This window comes from Lacerta agilis, chromosome 6 (genome assembly GCF_009819535.1).
Source record: "Lacerta agilis isolate rLacAgi1 chromosome 6, rLacAgi1.pri, whole genome shotgun sequence".
Classification (NCBI taxonomy): Eukaryota; Metazoa; Chordata; class Lepidosauria; order Squamata; family Lacertidae; genus Lacerta; species Lacerta agilis.
In genome coordinates, this window is record NC_046317.1 from 12,953,013 (window position 1) to 12,967,683 (window position 14,671).

At 39.5% G+C, this 14,671-nt stretch overlaps 1 protein-coding gene across 1 annotated transcript in view; it reads left to right on the top strand.

Annotated features, from left to right (window-relative positions):
* The window catches only part of CDC73 (cell division cycle 73), a 113,428-nt gene that overhangs the window by 4,005 nt on the left and 94,752 nt on the right, over nucleotides 1–14,671 (top strand). The window contains exons 2-7 of the mRNA XM_033151398.1: nucleotides 3,766–3,871; nucleotides 7,606–7,675; nucleotides 8,386–8,448; nucleotides 8,536–8,588; nucleotides 9,974–10,062; nucleotides 13,438–13,654. Coding sequence (XP_033007289.1) covers nucleotides 3,766–3,871; nucleotides 7,606–7,675; nucleotides 8,386–8,448; nucleotides 8,536–8,588; nucleotides 9,974–10,062; nucleotides 13,438–13,654 — 598 coding nt within the window. The remainder of the gene's footprint in view (nucleotides 1–3,765; nucleotides 3,872–7,605; nucleotides 7,676–8,385; nucleotides 8,449–8,535; nucleotides 8,589–9,973; nucleotides 10,063–13,437; nucleotides 13,655–14,671) is intronic.

A 14,671-nucleotide genomic window follows, 5' to 3' on the forward strand; every position in this document is an offset into this window, starting at 1 on the left:
GTAAACCCAGATTTTCTGATTACTGTGCAAGGACCCATTTTCTAGTTGGTGTTTGCATATTCAGTTGGAGAGCCAGAGGTAACCTTGAAGTCCTTGCTCTATGCTGAGAGGCAAACAAACCAAAACCACTTTTTGGGTGTTCAAGGCTGCATGGGGGAGGAAAAGCAAAGGGAACCTTGATTAAGTACATGGTTTTCCCATGTGCCAGATGTGTTGGATTACAACTATACTGAACAAATATCACAGCCGAGTTTCTATGGTGTGCCACAAAAGGGAAGCACACAACAAGGATACCTGTCTTCAAGTTAAACTCACTGCGTACAACAGTAGATTACAGTATAAGCCCATCAATTTACATTTTTGGTGAGTTTTTAAAAAGTGTGACTACTTTTGCACTCTTTGCTTTTATTCTGAAGGTTATCTAGTTTGGGGTATTTTGATTGCCTCTCTCCTTTTTGGTTGCCCTTCAGGCAAGGTATATATATTTTTTAATGCATGTGTTCCAGGTGCCCAGAAAACAAACAAAGGAAAAGTGTTAGGATAGGCAAACTTGAGGGCCACATTGAAGAAATAATTTGGCAAGGCTTGGAGTCAGACTGCATGCTGCAGTGTAATCTGCAGTCTTGACATTTGAAAATAATGGAATGAATTAGAAGAGACAAAAGGGGTGAGTTAACCCTTCCCTAGCCTTCTACTTCTCTGCTTCCTTGCCCTCTTTGTCACAGCTGCATTTATCCCTGCTGGAATTTCAGACCTATGTTTACCTTGCAGCCCTATTGGTGAGGGTGGGGGGAAGAGTTACTGGAGGGGCCATTTCAGTGGAAATAGCCAGCTGATAAAGGAGTTAGGCACAAGCTTATCTCTCACACCACACTTCTGAGGATGCCTTGCACTGGAGAAGCTGTAATTGGTGTAACATTACATATGTCTGCTTTATAAGAGGGGTCAGCAACCTTTTTCAGCCATGGGCCAGTCCACCGTCCCTCAGACCATGTGGTGGCCTGGACAATATTTTTTGGGGGGGAAATGAATGAATTCTTATGCCCCACAAATAACCCAGAGATGCATTTTAAATAAAAACACACATTCTATTCATGTAAAAACACCAGGCAGGCCCCACAAATAATCCAGAGAGGCATTTTAAATAAATGGACACATTCTACTCATGTAAAAACACACTGATTCCTGGACCGTCCGTGGGCCGGATTGAGAAGGCGATTGGGTTGCATCCGGCCCACGGGCCTTAGGTTGCCTACCCCTGGCTTGATAACATGTGGTTTGGCCCCTATTGCCATCTTTTAGATTAAGGTAATTATCACTTTGCATATTTATAGGCACCAAATATGCAGAATTCACCCGTGAAATGCTGCACTTATTCTAAAATCTTTTTCTATGAAGTTTGAGCCAGCTTTTTAAAAGTCTTAACATTAATGAGAAATGTAGAAAAATTATTTCACTTCCAGTACTTTTGCAGTTGTTGATAGAATTCGTCAAATACATTGTTAAAATGTTCCACAGGTGGTATTTAACACCAGTTAAGCTGGCCAAAATCTATAAATTGAGATCCAACCTCTTTTGGAAATGTGGCAAAGAAGCAGTAACAACAATATACATGTGGTGGGGGTTGTGAGGAGATTAAGAAATTTTGGGGAATAATACATGAGGAATTAAAGAAAATGTTGAAAATCCCAATTGTTAAAAAACCAGAGGCATATCTCCTAGGCTTGATAGGGAAAGATATACCTCAAGTGGAAAAAAGAATTTTTCTATATGCAACTATGGCAGCCAGGGTAGTGATTGCTTCTAAATGGAAATCTCAAATCTTGCCCTCAAAAGAGGAGTGGATTTGCAAATTAGATGAATATTTAGAACTGGCAAAGCTAACCTCAATCATAATATATCAGTTAAATCAAAAATTAAGAAAAGGAATGGAAATGTTTCGAAGATTATATGTTAAAATATTGTTCTAAGAAAGATATGCTAATATGCCTAGAATAAAAATGTAAAGTGTATCTATGATTTGGAAAAGAGGAGATAAATACAAAGAATGATACATTTGGAGAATGCAAAGATAAAGGTGGAAATGAGATTCAAAGAAGTCAAATTGTGGCGGAAGGAAGTTGTGGCTTGGGGGGGGGGAGTATTATATGATAAGTATGTAATACTTGCTTTCAATATTTTTTGATTGTATTCAATCTAATTTTTTCTCCTTTTTTGCTGTTGTTGGTTTTCCCCCTGTACTACTTATTTAAACAAAATAAATAAATGAAAATTAAAAACGAATTTGTCAAGTACATACTTCAGCAGAAGGAAAGTTGTTAATTAAAATAAAAACAGTTTTCTGACATACCTGCAATGTCTATGTCTTGTCCAGGCTATCAAATCTTTATGTAGCACGTTTCATTATTAAAGGTGGTTAAAAGATCTGTGTGGGACATCTTAAGAAGTTGCCTCTCTCCTATTAATTTTATCTTAGAACTCTGTTTTCCCCTTTTCATTTCCTTCCTTACTTCCTGGGTGGGGTTTGTGGGTGTGAGAGAGTTCTGACCTATACTTGCACTTTTGCTAAATTGATCACTCCTAATCTGTTTTGTGGACATCAGCTACAGTGCTGAAACTGCTTTGTGGTAGAGTCATCTCTGGTCCAAAATTTATATTTTCTCACTAGAGTAATTAGTTACATTGAATCTTCTTGATACCCTGAATAGGGAAACAAAAATAAATTTGATTATAAGACCATTGTCTTCAGGCACATCTTTAAAAAATGTTAGGGACCCATTTCTGCACAGTAAAGTACTCAGGCCTCTGCCAGTGTAATAAGATACCTTGATAGGAACAATTCTGGTTGTAGCATAGCAACAGTGGTGAGCAGATAGCTTGCAGTAGCAATGTACAACTGGTGGCCCTGCTGCTCAAATCTACCTTTTAAGGGATTTTCATCTGGTCCTCAGATATGCACCTCAACCTTCTATATAGGCCAACCCAAGCAAAAAAACTTTAATCTCTGTTCACACTTGTGAGTGACACAAAGGGTTTGGCAATGTAGTTTCACTGTCTTTCCATGGCACGGGCAAAGGGATTTTGAACTTTTACTTCCTACTGTGAACAAGTTAAACTGTCAAAATTATCTTAAGCGCCACAGTTTCTCACTCCCCCTTTCCTGTATTTTGGCCCACGTACAAAATATACATTAAGCTACAGAAGAACCCTTTGGTTGTGCCTTGGCTTATGCAGGAGTAAGTCAGTGGGTGAAGACATTGTTGTTGGCCCTTCCATTTTTTTTAAAATTCCGTTTTGAAAAAATGGAACCTATTAAAGTATTCCTTGTCAGTTGAGCATTTATTTTGTAATATATTTCCCTTCAAGCTGCCACTGCTTGATTTGGCAGCTGTGCTTGCCCCTTCATAGTGTGCCATCTTGAATTATATAAATACCCAATTTTAAGGAAATGTTAACCTCTTTGAGACGATTGCCCTTAATAGAAACAACCTGACTGAAAAGGTCTGCATGCCGTGCGTCTTGGGAAGGGGTGGGAAGAGAACAATTCAAATATTACGGTGTCTTTCCCTTCAAATTTGTCAAACTTGGGTGGAGGAAGGCAGAGTGAGGAAGCAGCAAGCCAAGCTGATCGGTGGCATTTGCATGAGTTATTTGCCAGACAGTTTTGATATATGTTTGTTGTTTTGTCATGCTTCCAGCTTTTTATGAAGCTGTATATTCTCTCCAAATATTTTCTAAACCATCTTTGCTTTCCATCCATTACAGGACAGGAAAGGAAGGCCAGCCAAGAGAGTACTACACTTTGGATTCCATTTTATTCCTGTTGAATAATGTGCATCTTTCACATCCTGTTTATGTCCGACGTGCTGCGGTAAGTAGATCTCTCAGAATAGGAGCCTAACGTTGGTTGATGTTTCTAACCTGCCTGTTTGTCAACTGAACATTTGTAGAATTGGAGGGTATGAACTGCTGTGCTAATAATAATAATAATAACAATAATAGTTATTATTCAGCAATCACACATCATAATCTTTCAATGCCTTATTTAAGTGGGGTACATTTTAATCAATGCCCTTAATTTTTTGGCAGAAACTAAAGAACATAAAAAATTGCAACTGAAAAAAACAAAATTTTACAGATATAGGCAGTAATAGCTGTGATAAGTGTAATTCAGTTCCCCAACCAGAGGTTCTGTAATAGTATTGTTTCATTTAAAAATAACTTTTTGTGCTAAATTATATTGTAGTGTCTTACTGCTTCAGTTGCAGAAATGCACTTGCCCTGCCCTTTCCTAGATTAAACTGTGTGTGTTTGGGTGTGTGTGTGTTTATTTCCATTATGGTATGTATTTTTGTGTTTTTATATTGTAAACTGCTCTGTGATCTTTGTATGAAGGGCAGTATAGAAATCTTAATAATAGTAGTGATGACAGTGATAATAAAACTCCCTTCTTGAACAGTTTGTCAGAACTATGTTAACCATGCTTGAGGTTAACTAGGATTTCCCTTAAAAGAGGACCTGAAAGTTGAGATCCTGTGAAACTGAGATCCCATGTTAAATGAAGTCCTGGTTGGTCTTAATTGCAGTTTGCTTTGGTTTCCAGTGAACTCCTACCGATGGAGCAAGTGAGCATTTCCTCTGAGGAAGAGCTATGACCTGTTCATGAATTGCTAATGGTGTCTAGAAGGAAGCCAGCATTATTTCTTCAAAGTAACAGCATTATGTTTGCAAAGCACACCCATGTTGCTGTTTCATGTGCTGCTTGCCTTTTTTATTGTGTTCTCTCCTTTCAAACATGGTGCATTTCTCAAGAAGCTGATTTCATCAGTGTCATTAAGAGTGCCATGTGGTTTTGGCACAAACCTTTGATCCGGAACTAGGGATGGATGAGTCTGTCAATTTTGGTTTCTCTTTTTTCCAATCCCAAATTCACTTCACCTGACTTTTGCATTAGTTTGCAATTTTATTTTATTTTTTTTAAAAACCCATAGGTGTTTTCATGTGCATTTCTCCTAATATATACCCTTTTCAAGCAAGGAAGTGTGATTTAAGTAGACCCACATTAAAATGCAAACTGAACACCACACCCCAATCCAGAATTGAAAATATTTCAAATTTCTATTTTCAGGAACTCAGGAAACTAGACTGTGCTGCTGATGTTTCCTATAATCTCACCATATCATGCAAAGTGGCTGGTTTTTGTTTTTTGTTTTTAAAAAACTAGCATTAGACATGCCTGCTATTTTGGCCTTACTTATAGGAGTAGAAGCAACTTGATCACCACTCTTTGTAGTTGTAATTTTAGATAATGGCAAGTATAACTGAGCTGCCCCTATTCCGTGGAACAGAAGCCAATCACATTGTATTGTGATACTGCCGCACTTCCCTGCCATAATAGCTATTTTAGCCTTATGGGCTGTAATCTTCCATAATGCTGTCTTACATTTGATTATTTTCCTGCTTCACCTGTGCTTTTGTTGCCTTATGCTGTGGTTTTTTTTTTTGAAAAGAAAGATTGCTTCAGGATAAGTGGCAAAACATCTTAGAAACTATAACTTTTCTCTACAACTTCAGAGAAATGTGCAGAGCTATCAACAACTGATGACCAAAAAAGCCAACAATCCCACCTGAGTATCAGCATCACTAAAATAGTGAGGGAAAGTGCACTTTGTGACTTCATGTATATTTTGGTATTGACAGCTGAAGCTAATGGAATATCTTCAAAGTCTTGTTTCAGAACTATTACTAAGCTTCTCATCTACATCCTAGTCCTACTTACTTGAATGGAAATGCCATTGAGCTCAGTGAAATCTAGTTGGAATTAAATGTAGGTTTTCAGCCTTAGAAGAAACCAAATCATTCCCCAGTGACTTAATATTAATTCTAATATTGTATTTATTTAAAAAATTATAGACTGCTCACACTGTAACAGGTAAAATAGCAATTAACTGCTACAGTATGATCAGCAGACAATAATTAAAAGGCTTGAGGAAATAGTCTTAAGCATTCATTTGAAAGAGTGGATTGTTGGCGCGTGCCTTAGCTTGATCAGTAACAAATTTTAATGTGTTAGGAGTATTATTGGTAATAAATAATTCTGCATTTATTGTAACTGACCCAAGGCATTTGACAGGCAAAGACTAGAAATCCAAATGAATCCTAATCTGAATTTGAAGGATGGTGATTGATCATAGTGTTGTTTTTGTTACGTGGTGGATTACTGCTCACATTTTACAGATAGGAAGTTGATTGGCGAGTGAGTTATACTAAGACATTCTGTGAGTTTGTGGCTGAACAGGTTTTTGAACCCAGCCCTCCAGTTCTTGAGACACTGGGTAGTGTTAAATCACTAGCCATAATGTTCTAGTCACTGCTGCATTCTACTACTTCTGAATTTAACGCTTGTAAGCCTCCTCTCCTCCTGCAGTGTACTATGAAAAGCTTTATCTGGCATGTATCTGTTGCTCCACCCCCAACTTTACAGAAAAATATAAATATTGATAAAATTAGTAATCAGATCCTTCCTGTGTGTGGCAGATTAAATGAAAAGGCCTTTAAGTAGAGCAAGATAAAATAATTTGTGGAGGAAAGGGCCCGAGGGCATCTTTCCCCATGTGAAGTGCTAACATTGCACTCTGTCTAACCATGCTAAAATGACAGCAGGTTCCAAACAAGTGTCATAATAGCTTTCCTTGCCTGACGCTGATCAAAGTATATATTGCACGCATATTTGTGTAATAAAGCTCCAACAGCAGCTACTTCGGTACAAAGAAGAAAGTGGGTGGCATTTAGAAGTGAATTATTTCCTGCCACTTTCCCTCTCCAGCTTTTGCCTTTGAACCAGCAGCTCTTCCTTCCCTACCTGAGGATTTGCAGGTGCATATTCAAAAGAGACAGGCTAAGCAGTCCCCGCTCCCCCCCCCTTACACCTCAAATTGCCTTTTCCCAAAAGTTGCTTTCCTTGGAAGAAGCAGATGCATAACATAGCACCCAAGCCACCACTGTTTGCCACATCACACTGAATGCTACTGTGTTAATAGCCCTAACAGAAGACACAGTCCAGCTGCAGTGCAATAATTGTTGATACTTCTGCAACTGGTGGAAGCACAACAGTTTGCTGTGCAGACATGTCATCCCATAAGGCCCTATTCCCTCACTGGGAGCTGCTGAAGCTATTTTGACTTGCCACAGTTATGCAGTAACTAGGTTGTTGGTGCAGGCATGGATGGCTGGGACTTCCTTGGACTTTTAGTGGATTCTATTTCTATTTCGAATCAAATGTTTTATTAACAATTGGTCTGTTGCTTTAAACTGTTTTCAGTCGATTGTTATAAACTATGAGACAGTGCTCTCCTACCGGTAGTGCATCGGATTGCACTCGACCAACCATGCTGATATTCTGTTCAGGTGTGTTTATTATTAGCATTTTCAAATCTTGGGGGAAACCCTGCATCTTTGCTATGTGGCATTTTATTGAGAAGGAGCTGTATTTGATATTCCAATTAACATTTGAGATATGTGAAGAGGCTTCACACCAAACTGTCTTCTTTGGGTTTGTTTTGAAGCAAACACGTGTGTCTCAAGGCCATATTTTCATTCTTTTAGACTGAAAACATTCCTGTAGTAAGAAGACCTGACAGAAAAGATCTGCTTGCATACCTAAATGGGGAAACATGTGAGTTAAAAGTTATTTAACTGTTTCATGTTTTCACTAATCTGTTTTTCCTCCTTGGTCTAAAAATATAGGCTGTAGCCACTTCTGCTGTGGTGTTTGTAGAACGGGACTTCTCTTTCTCTGCTCTCCTGAGTGCACCCTCAAAATCTTCTCCAGAGGGTTGGGGGACCCTCTGGAGCAGATCTGGGGAGCACGAAGGGGCTTCAGGGAGGGGAAAGGAAGGAAAACTCCCACTGCATAAGAATTCTGCACAACATTGGATGCAGTCCATTACTAGGAAGTGAAGGGTGATGATCGTGGATTTCATCAGATGTTTGGAGGCCTGGTACCTCTTTCCAAAATGAATCTGAAGCTTAATTAGTTAACCAGTTAAGCTAAAATGAAGTCTAGATCATGATGTAAATAGGGTGGGTGTTTACAAAAAGAGAATGATTGGTTGCCTGAGTCTCTTGGAAATAAGCAGCACAAAGCACCGGAAGAAAACTGTTGTCATGAGTGTCAGTCAAAATCACCAAATAGGGTGCCGTCAGTGAAATTCTTCTTGGGGGATGCTGATCACATTAGTTACTTTCTGACCAACCAAAGTTGCAGCAAGCAAAGACATTTCTTGTCCATTTTAGCATGGCATGGTTACTTTTTGGGCCTGTCTATTTTATGTTTGTATATCTTAAAAGCATTCATGATTTATTGATCTTATTGTATATTTTTAGCAACATCATCGAGCATAGACAGAAGTGCACCACTTGAAATAGGTCTTCAACGATCTACTCAAGGTATAATTTAGTTCTCAAGTATTACAACTGCACATTTTTTGAAGAGCTGACTCATTCATGTATGTTAATTGCCTCTTTTTCTTGTAGTTAAAAGAGCAGCTGATGAAATACTAGCAGAAGCAAAGAAACCAAGAATAGAGGTAACCTAGTAATATTTTTTTCTAATAAAAGGTTTGTGGGACAAAGTGGGTTTACTTTATATGTCTTCAAAACAATTCTGATAAGAACCTGTGTCCTTGTACTGTATGCTCATAATGCTTCCCATTGGTACTCATGATGGTTGGAAGGACTGAGTCCTTGTGGTCTCTGAGTTAAGGACTTTAAATGACAAAACTTAGAATGTAAAAAAATGTTCAGGGTCATGCAAATGGCTTGCTCTAACTTTCAGCTTTTTGATTTGCTTTTATGGACGGCAGATCCCATGCTATATGAGAAACAAACTGCTTTTGGAACTCTCCTCTGTTTTTGAAAGCAGTTTTTAACCACATAGCATTGGGGTGAAGAGGAACTACTGGTTTAAAGAAAAAGCAAGCTTAAAGCTCACATGAACTTACAGGACATGTTTCACAATACTCTTTGGGATCATATTTAATATTTGGGAGAGCTCAATGGAGAACTCTCTCCAGTACTTTGTGAAAGGTGAAGCGTGAACTGTGAGCCATGTTATGGAAGAAATAATTGGTAAACAGCATTCTGAACAGTTTTTTTTTGGTGTGTAGGGTTATAGCTTGGATATTAATCTGATTTTTTAAAAAATAAATGAACGGGTAGCATAAAACTGGCTGGCAAATCTATACTACTGGGGAATAGGGCTGGGCAATAACTGGCTTTCAAAAACATGCTGTACCACCAGCTAAACATCGCAATACATCGCAGTTTCTGAAATAAGGATGGAGCTAGGTAGAGGCCTGTTGGCTGGCTTCACGGTTTTTCCTGCATTGTGACTTTTGCCACCACCTGCTCTTGTGATTTGCTGCCCCCTGCATGAGGCAGAGGAGAGCTGAGGTGGCAGAGTTAACAGGGGCTTCTGGAATTGAGGGAAGCATTGCCTGGCCTCACAGTTTCTCCTACATTGTGATTTTTGCATCGCACGCATGCACAAACACACATACACAATCATTCGTAATATATTGTCAGGTCAAAAATTATGAAACTGATATCACGATATGGACTCCTGCTTGGCAGGGGGTTGGACTGGATGGCCCTTGTGGTCTCTTCCAGCTCTATGATTCTATGACTTCAAACCAGTTTTGGATGATATATCGATATATAGCCCAGCCCTACTGGGGAACAGCAATGAAAAGACATGCCACGGGCAACCAATGCAACTTTACAGGCTTTATCTAAACTCCCTGATTTCAGTGGATTGTGGACTTGGACTCCTTGTGGCTTTTGGGGCTGACTAAACTTTTCCCAGTTTGCTAAGGGGAAGCTTTGGGTGGCCTGTGCTGTAGTTTCTCTGACACTTGGCTTATCCTTGTAGGAAGCAAAAAAATATTCTTATAAACATTGCTCTTCTTCCTAGGATGAGGAGTGTGTGCGGCTTGACAAAGAGCGGCTGGCAGCTCGACTGGAGGGCCACAAAGAAGGCATTGTGCAGACGGAGCAGATCAGGCAAGTCTTGCTTTGTTTCTGATTACTGCTCATTCAAGAATTGTGATAATGCTCTCGACATGTTGGCCTTTCTAAAATGTGACACGGCAAAAATGGCCAACCATTGAAAAAACGTTATCTGCGGCGTAATTGCAGAGACAATATGAGATTTGTTGCTAACTTTTTCATGGAATATTGTTAATAGGGAAATGGAAATATTCAAGAGAAGTAGTCAGTATTTAATGGTATCTTGTAGAAAAGGCACATGGACTTAAAATGTAGTGCATCTTCCGTATGAAGAGAGAGCCTGGCGTTCTTGGTGTTCCTGCTACTGGCTATGCAGCCTGATCTTAATCACATTTACTCCAGTGTTGTAAATACCACAGAATTCAGTGGGACTCTTTCTTAAGTAAATAACGTCGAGCTGCAGCCTGACACCTGGAAAACTGGAGAATTGCTGCTTGCCTCTGGGCTTCTTAGCTTCATTCCTACACCTATAAAATGGAGCCAAGGAGATTTAGGATTTTAAAGCTGGTGAATTGTTCATGCTGTTTAGGAAAGAAAAACTCCGTATTTTGAGATTAGAAAGAATCTATAGGTTCCTAGTTAATTCATGTAACTCAAAGTTTGACCACAGCACAGAGTTTTTAGGTATAAGGACTTACTTTAGCTTATCCAAGAGTCCATGTGTCCTATATAGGAAAGCACCAGACAGGATGGGCAAATTTCCCAATCCATCTCAGTGGATTCAGTGATGCTATCTACATGTGGGCACATGGAGCTAAGGGCAGAAGATTTGCAAACATATTTTCCCCCTAATTCTTCATCTACACATTAATTGCAAAACACATGATAGCAGTAAGAAGTCAGCTGCCTTTCTTGTATAAGAAGCTCATAAAAATTTCTGAAGAAATTGCTGTTTCCTGTTTCTCGGGCAGGGGGAGAAGTGTTATATGCACAGCTGGGTGAAATCAACAGTTTTCCAGCAAAAAGGAGGAAGTATTTTTTCACATTTGTGTGTGAGAGATACTTATTTACACTTAAACATTGTTTCAGGTATACAGTGGTACCTCCAGTTGCGAATGGGATCTGTTCCAGAGGTCTGGCCGGATCCCAAGGTTTTCGCAACCGGAGGAGAAGCAGTAGACCACTAATGCACATGCACGCGCGGTGAAACACTTCCGGGTTTGCCGCTTTTGCAACCCGAAGTTTACATTCCCCAAGGGCAATGTAAGCCGAGGTGCTACTGTAATTTTAAATTGCAATTCAATTTGCATTGAAGAAACAACTCGTTTAGCAATTGTTTTGAAGTAAGGGATCAGATCACTGAACTTGTCATTTGAAATCCAAGAGCTGTGAAATTCCAGAAAGGTCAAGGTCATTTTGTTTAACACTAAGGCAGCAGCACCAGTCTTAAGACTGGAAAGGGACAACTATTTGTACTGTGTTTCTGGTTTTTCTTAGGTTTGTATGGAAATCCACCCCCCCCCCAAGTTTTCCACAAAGGAAAAGGAAACTCAAAAGGAAACCACACATAATGTGAAACATGAGCTTACTGTTGCATGCAAATACATACATTGGCTGTGTTTGAACGTAACAATGAGTGATACGTCAATTAAACCATGGTTTGTTGAAGAAGCCAGGGTCCAGCTCACAGACATTCAAACAAACCATAGTCTGTTTCAGCTAATGTTGGCCTGTTGTCTGTCTTCTCTCTCTCGCCAACCCATGCTACCCACAGCCTCTCAGCTGCTATGGTGAAGTCACCTGCACAGTGCACAGAACTGCCAAGCATTATTGCGTCACCATTACCATTGGCAAGAAACACTAATGCATTCCTCCAAGAGTATCAGTCACTTTAAGAAAAAAAAGTCCTACAGTATTTCTTGCTTTCCTCTTTCCCTTGTAGGCTTATTACCCCACTTCGTTAATCCTCTCCTTCCAGTCTACCTTAACTAGTGTCTTTCCTATAGTGACCAATCCTTAAATAAGAAACCTTTCCTCCAGTACTAATACTTTACTGTGGAGCAAGCACAGTAATAGGTACAGTGGTACCTTGGTTTAAGAACAGCTTAGTTTATGAACAACTTGGATTAAGAACGCTGCAAACCTGGAAGTAGGTGTTTTGGTTTGTGAACTTTGCCTTGGAAGCAGAACATGTTTTGCTTCCTGTTGAGTGTGTTCCATTTGTAAATTGAGTGCCCTGCTGCTATGGGAAAGCACGCCTAGGTTTAAGAACGGACTTCCAGAACGGATTAAGTTCATAAACCAAGGTACCACTGTATTAGCAATAACTTGAACCCTTAGGACTTAAAAAGGAAACTGTTGCAGAAACAGAGTTTAGTGGGAAGTGGTGGTGGTTTTAGGTCACACTGTGCTAATGGCATCTGATTGTCTGCTGAGATAAGAAAGAGTGCTTAGGCATGGATAAAAGTTCCTATGTCCCTGAAAAGAAAAACCGTCACAAGAGCTTGCCAGTGGAGAGGTGTGTGAGGTGCAGCCAACTATGCAAAGTAATATTTGTGAGCTTTCTGTAAGTACCGGTAACCAAGCCTGGTGAGGTTTGCTGAATGCACCAATCAGTATTTCTAGCAAGCCTGCTTTGGGCAGGAATTGGCTGCTGTACAGATGAGGAAGTCCAGAGTGCAGCCAATCCCACTGGGGCTTTCTGTCACTGCCAGTCAGCTGACCTGTGTTGACAGGAAGCATCACTTTCCAGCAATTGGGAGCACACTTTTAGGCTTCTGATTGTTCCTTTGCTGCTTTATCTCAACCTGCCCCACAACTGATGTCTCATGGGATGTCAGGTGTGGGGCAGGTGGGTGTGGTTCGGTGATAATGGCCTTGTGGGCAAATTGGGCTTCATCTGAGGCCTCATTTGGCCCAGTTGCTGGAAGTTCTCGCTATCTCCGCCTCCTCCACCTCCCCATCCCATGGGCTTAAGGACACAGCATAAAAAGAAAGATGATTGGGAGAGACAAGGAAAAAAAGCAAGTTTAGGCACTCATTCTTTGTTACAACTATCAACTGGAGTGGAAACAGTTTTAAGGAGAAGAGGACCCAAAAGTTGCTGGTCTCTCATATTATCCACATCGTCTTAATGCTCACATACATAGTTCTAATCTGTAGCTTAGTGTTATGTCTGAATCAGATAACAGTGTCTGGAAGGAAGGAAAGAACGTAAGAAAGAAAGAAAGAAAGCCAAACTTGGTCCTAGGGCTGTAAATTAGTTTTATCTCAATCTCTCAATATTGATACTTTTGAGATTTTTACGGTAAAACTTTAAGACCATGATTTATTGAGCTTGAAGATTTATGTGGTTTATCACTAGGACATTCACCTTATACCATTGTTGATATACAGCGCTGGTTTGTAACACTGCTCAATCTTTTCTAGATCGTTGTCCGAAGCCATGTCTGTGGAAAAAATCGCTGCTATCAAAGCCAAAATCATGGCCAAGAAAAGGTCCACCATTAAGACTGATTTGGATGATGACATAACTGCTCTTAAACAGCGAAGTTTCGTCGATGCGGAAGTTGATGTAACTAGAGACATTGTCAGCAGGGAAAGGGTTTGGAGGACTAGGACAACCATTTTACAAAGCACAGGCAAGGTAAGGACTTATCATAATTGTGTCCCATCAACTGACAGATGATGCTGTGTCTAGCTTAGATGTTCAATAAGAACAATGGTCATTTTAGAGCTTGAACGTAGTAGTGCAAATACATATGTATACACATAGCAGACCAGTCCTATGCATGTTTTCTCAGACGTGTGTAACTATGTTCACTTGTACTTTCCCCACATAAACATGCATATGGCTGCAGCGTAAGAACTGTCAATATACACCTCTGCAACTTTCCTTAGAAATTGCTTGTTTCTCAATCATTTCTCAATCTCAATCATAGTTGAACTGTGATTTGGTTAAAACAAAATAAAATAAAAAATTCCTTCCAGTAGCACCTTAGAGACCAACTATGTTTGTTCTTGGTATGAGCTTTTGTGTGCATGCACACAAAATTTGGTTGTTATCGTATTTGGTATTGTGATTTGGTTGTTATCGTATGTATTTATTCATATCCCAACACTCTTCAAAGGACACACTTTTTTTCTTTTTTAGCTTTTTGGTCTTGCTTAATGTCATAAAATGACACCAGAGGCTATAAAGTATGAAAACCCCTAAATGTTTTACCTTGTCCTGCTCCTACAGCTGTTATCTCTTCTAGTTCAGTAAGGTAACAATGTTTTGCTTGGTAAGTCTTAGGCCAGTACAACCCCTCCTCCCCCAGTCTGATTTGGGACTGGATTCAATGATTTGGTTCAGCCCTGAACTGGGACAATCTGGAGACAACCCACAAATCCTTAAAAATGAAGAAAAGAAAAATTGTTTTTCTAATATTGTATTTTAATATATTTTTGAAGCCGCCCAGAGTGGCTGGGGAAACCCAGCCAGATGGGCGAGGTATTGATAATAATAACAACAACAACAACAACAACAACAACAACAACAACAACAATAATAATAATAACTAATAATAATAATTTTATATCTAAGAAATAAACAGGGGGAAATACAAAGATCACGAAAAACCCTCTGAAATAGAAAAGAAATAACAATTTTAAGATTGCA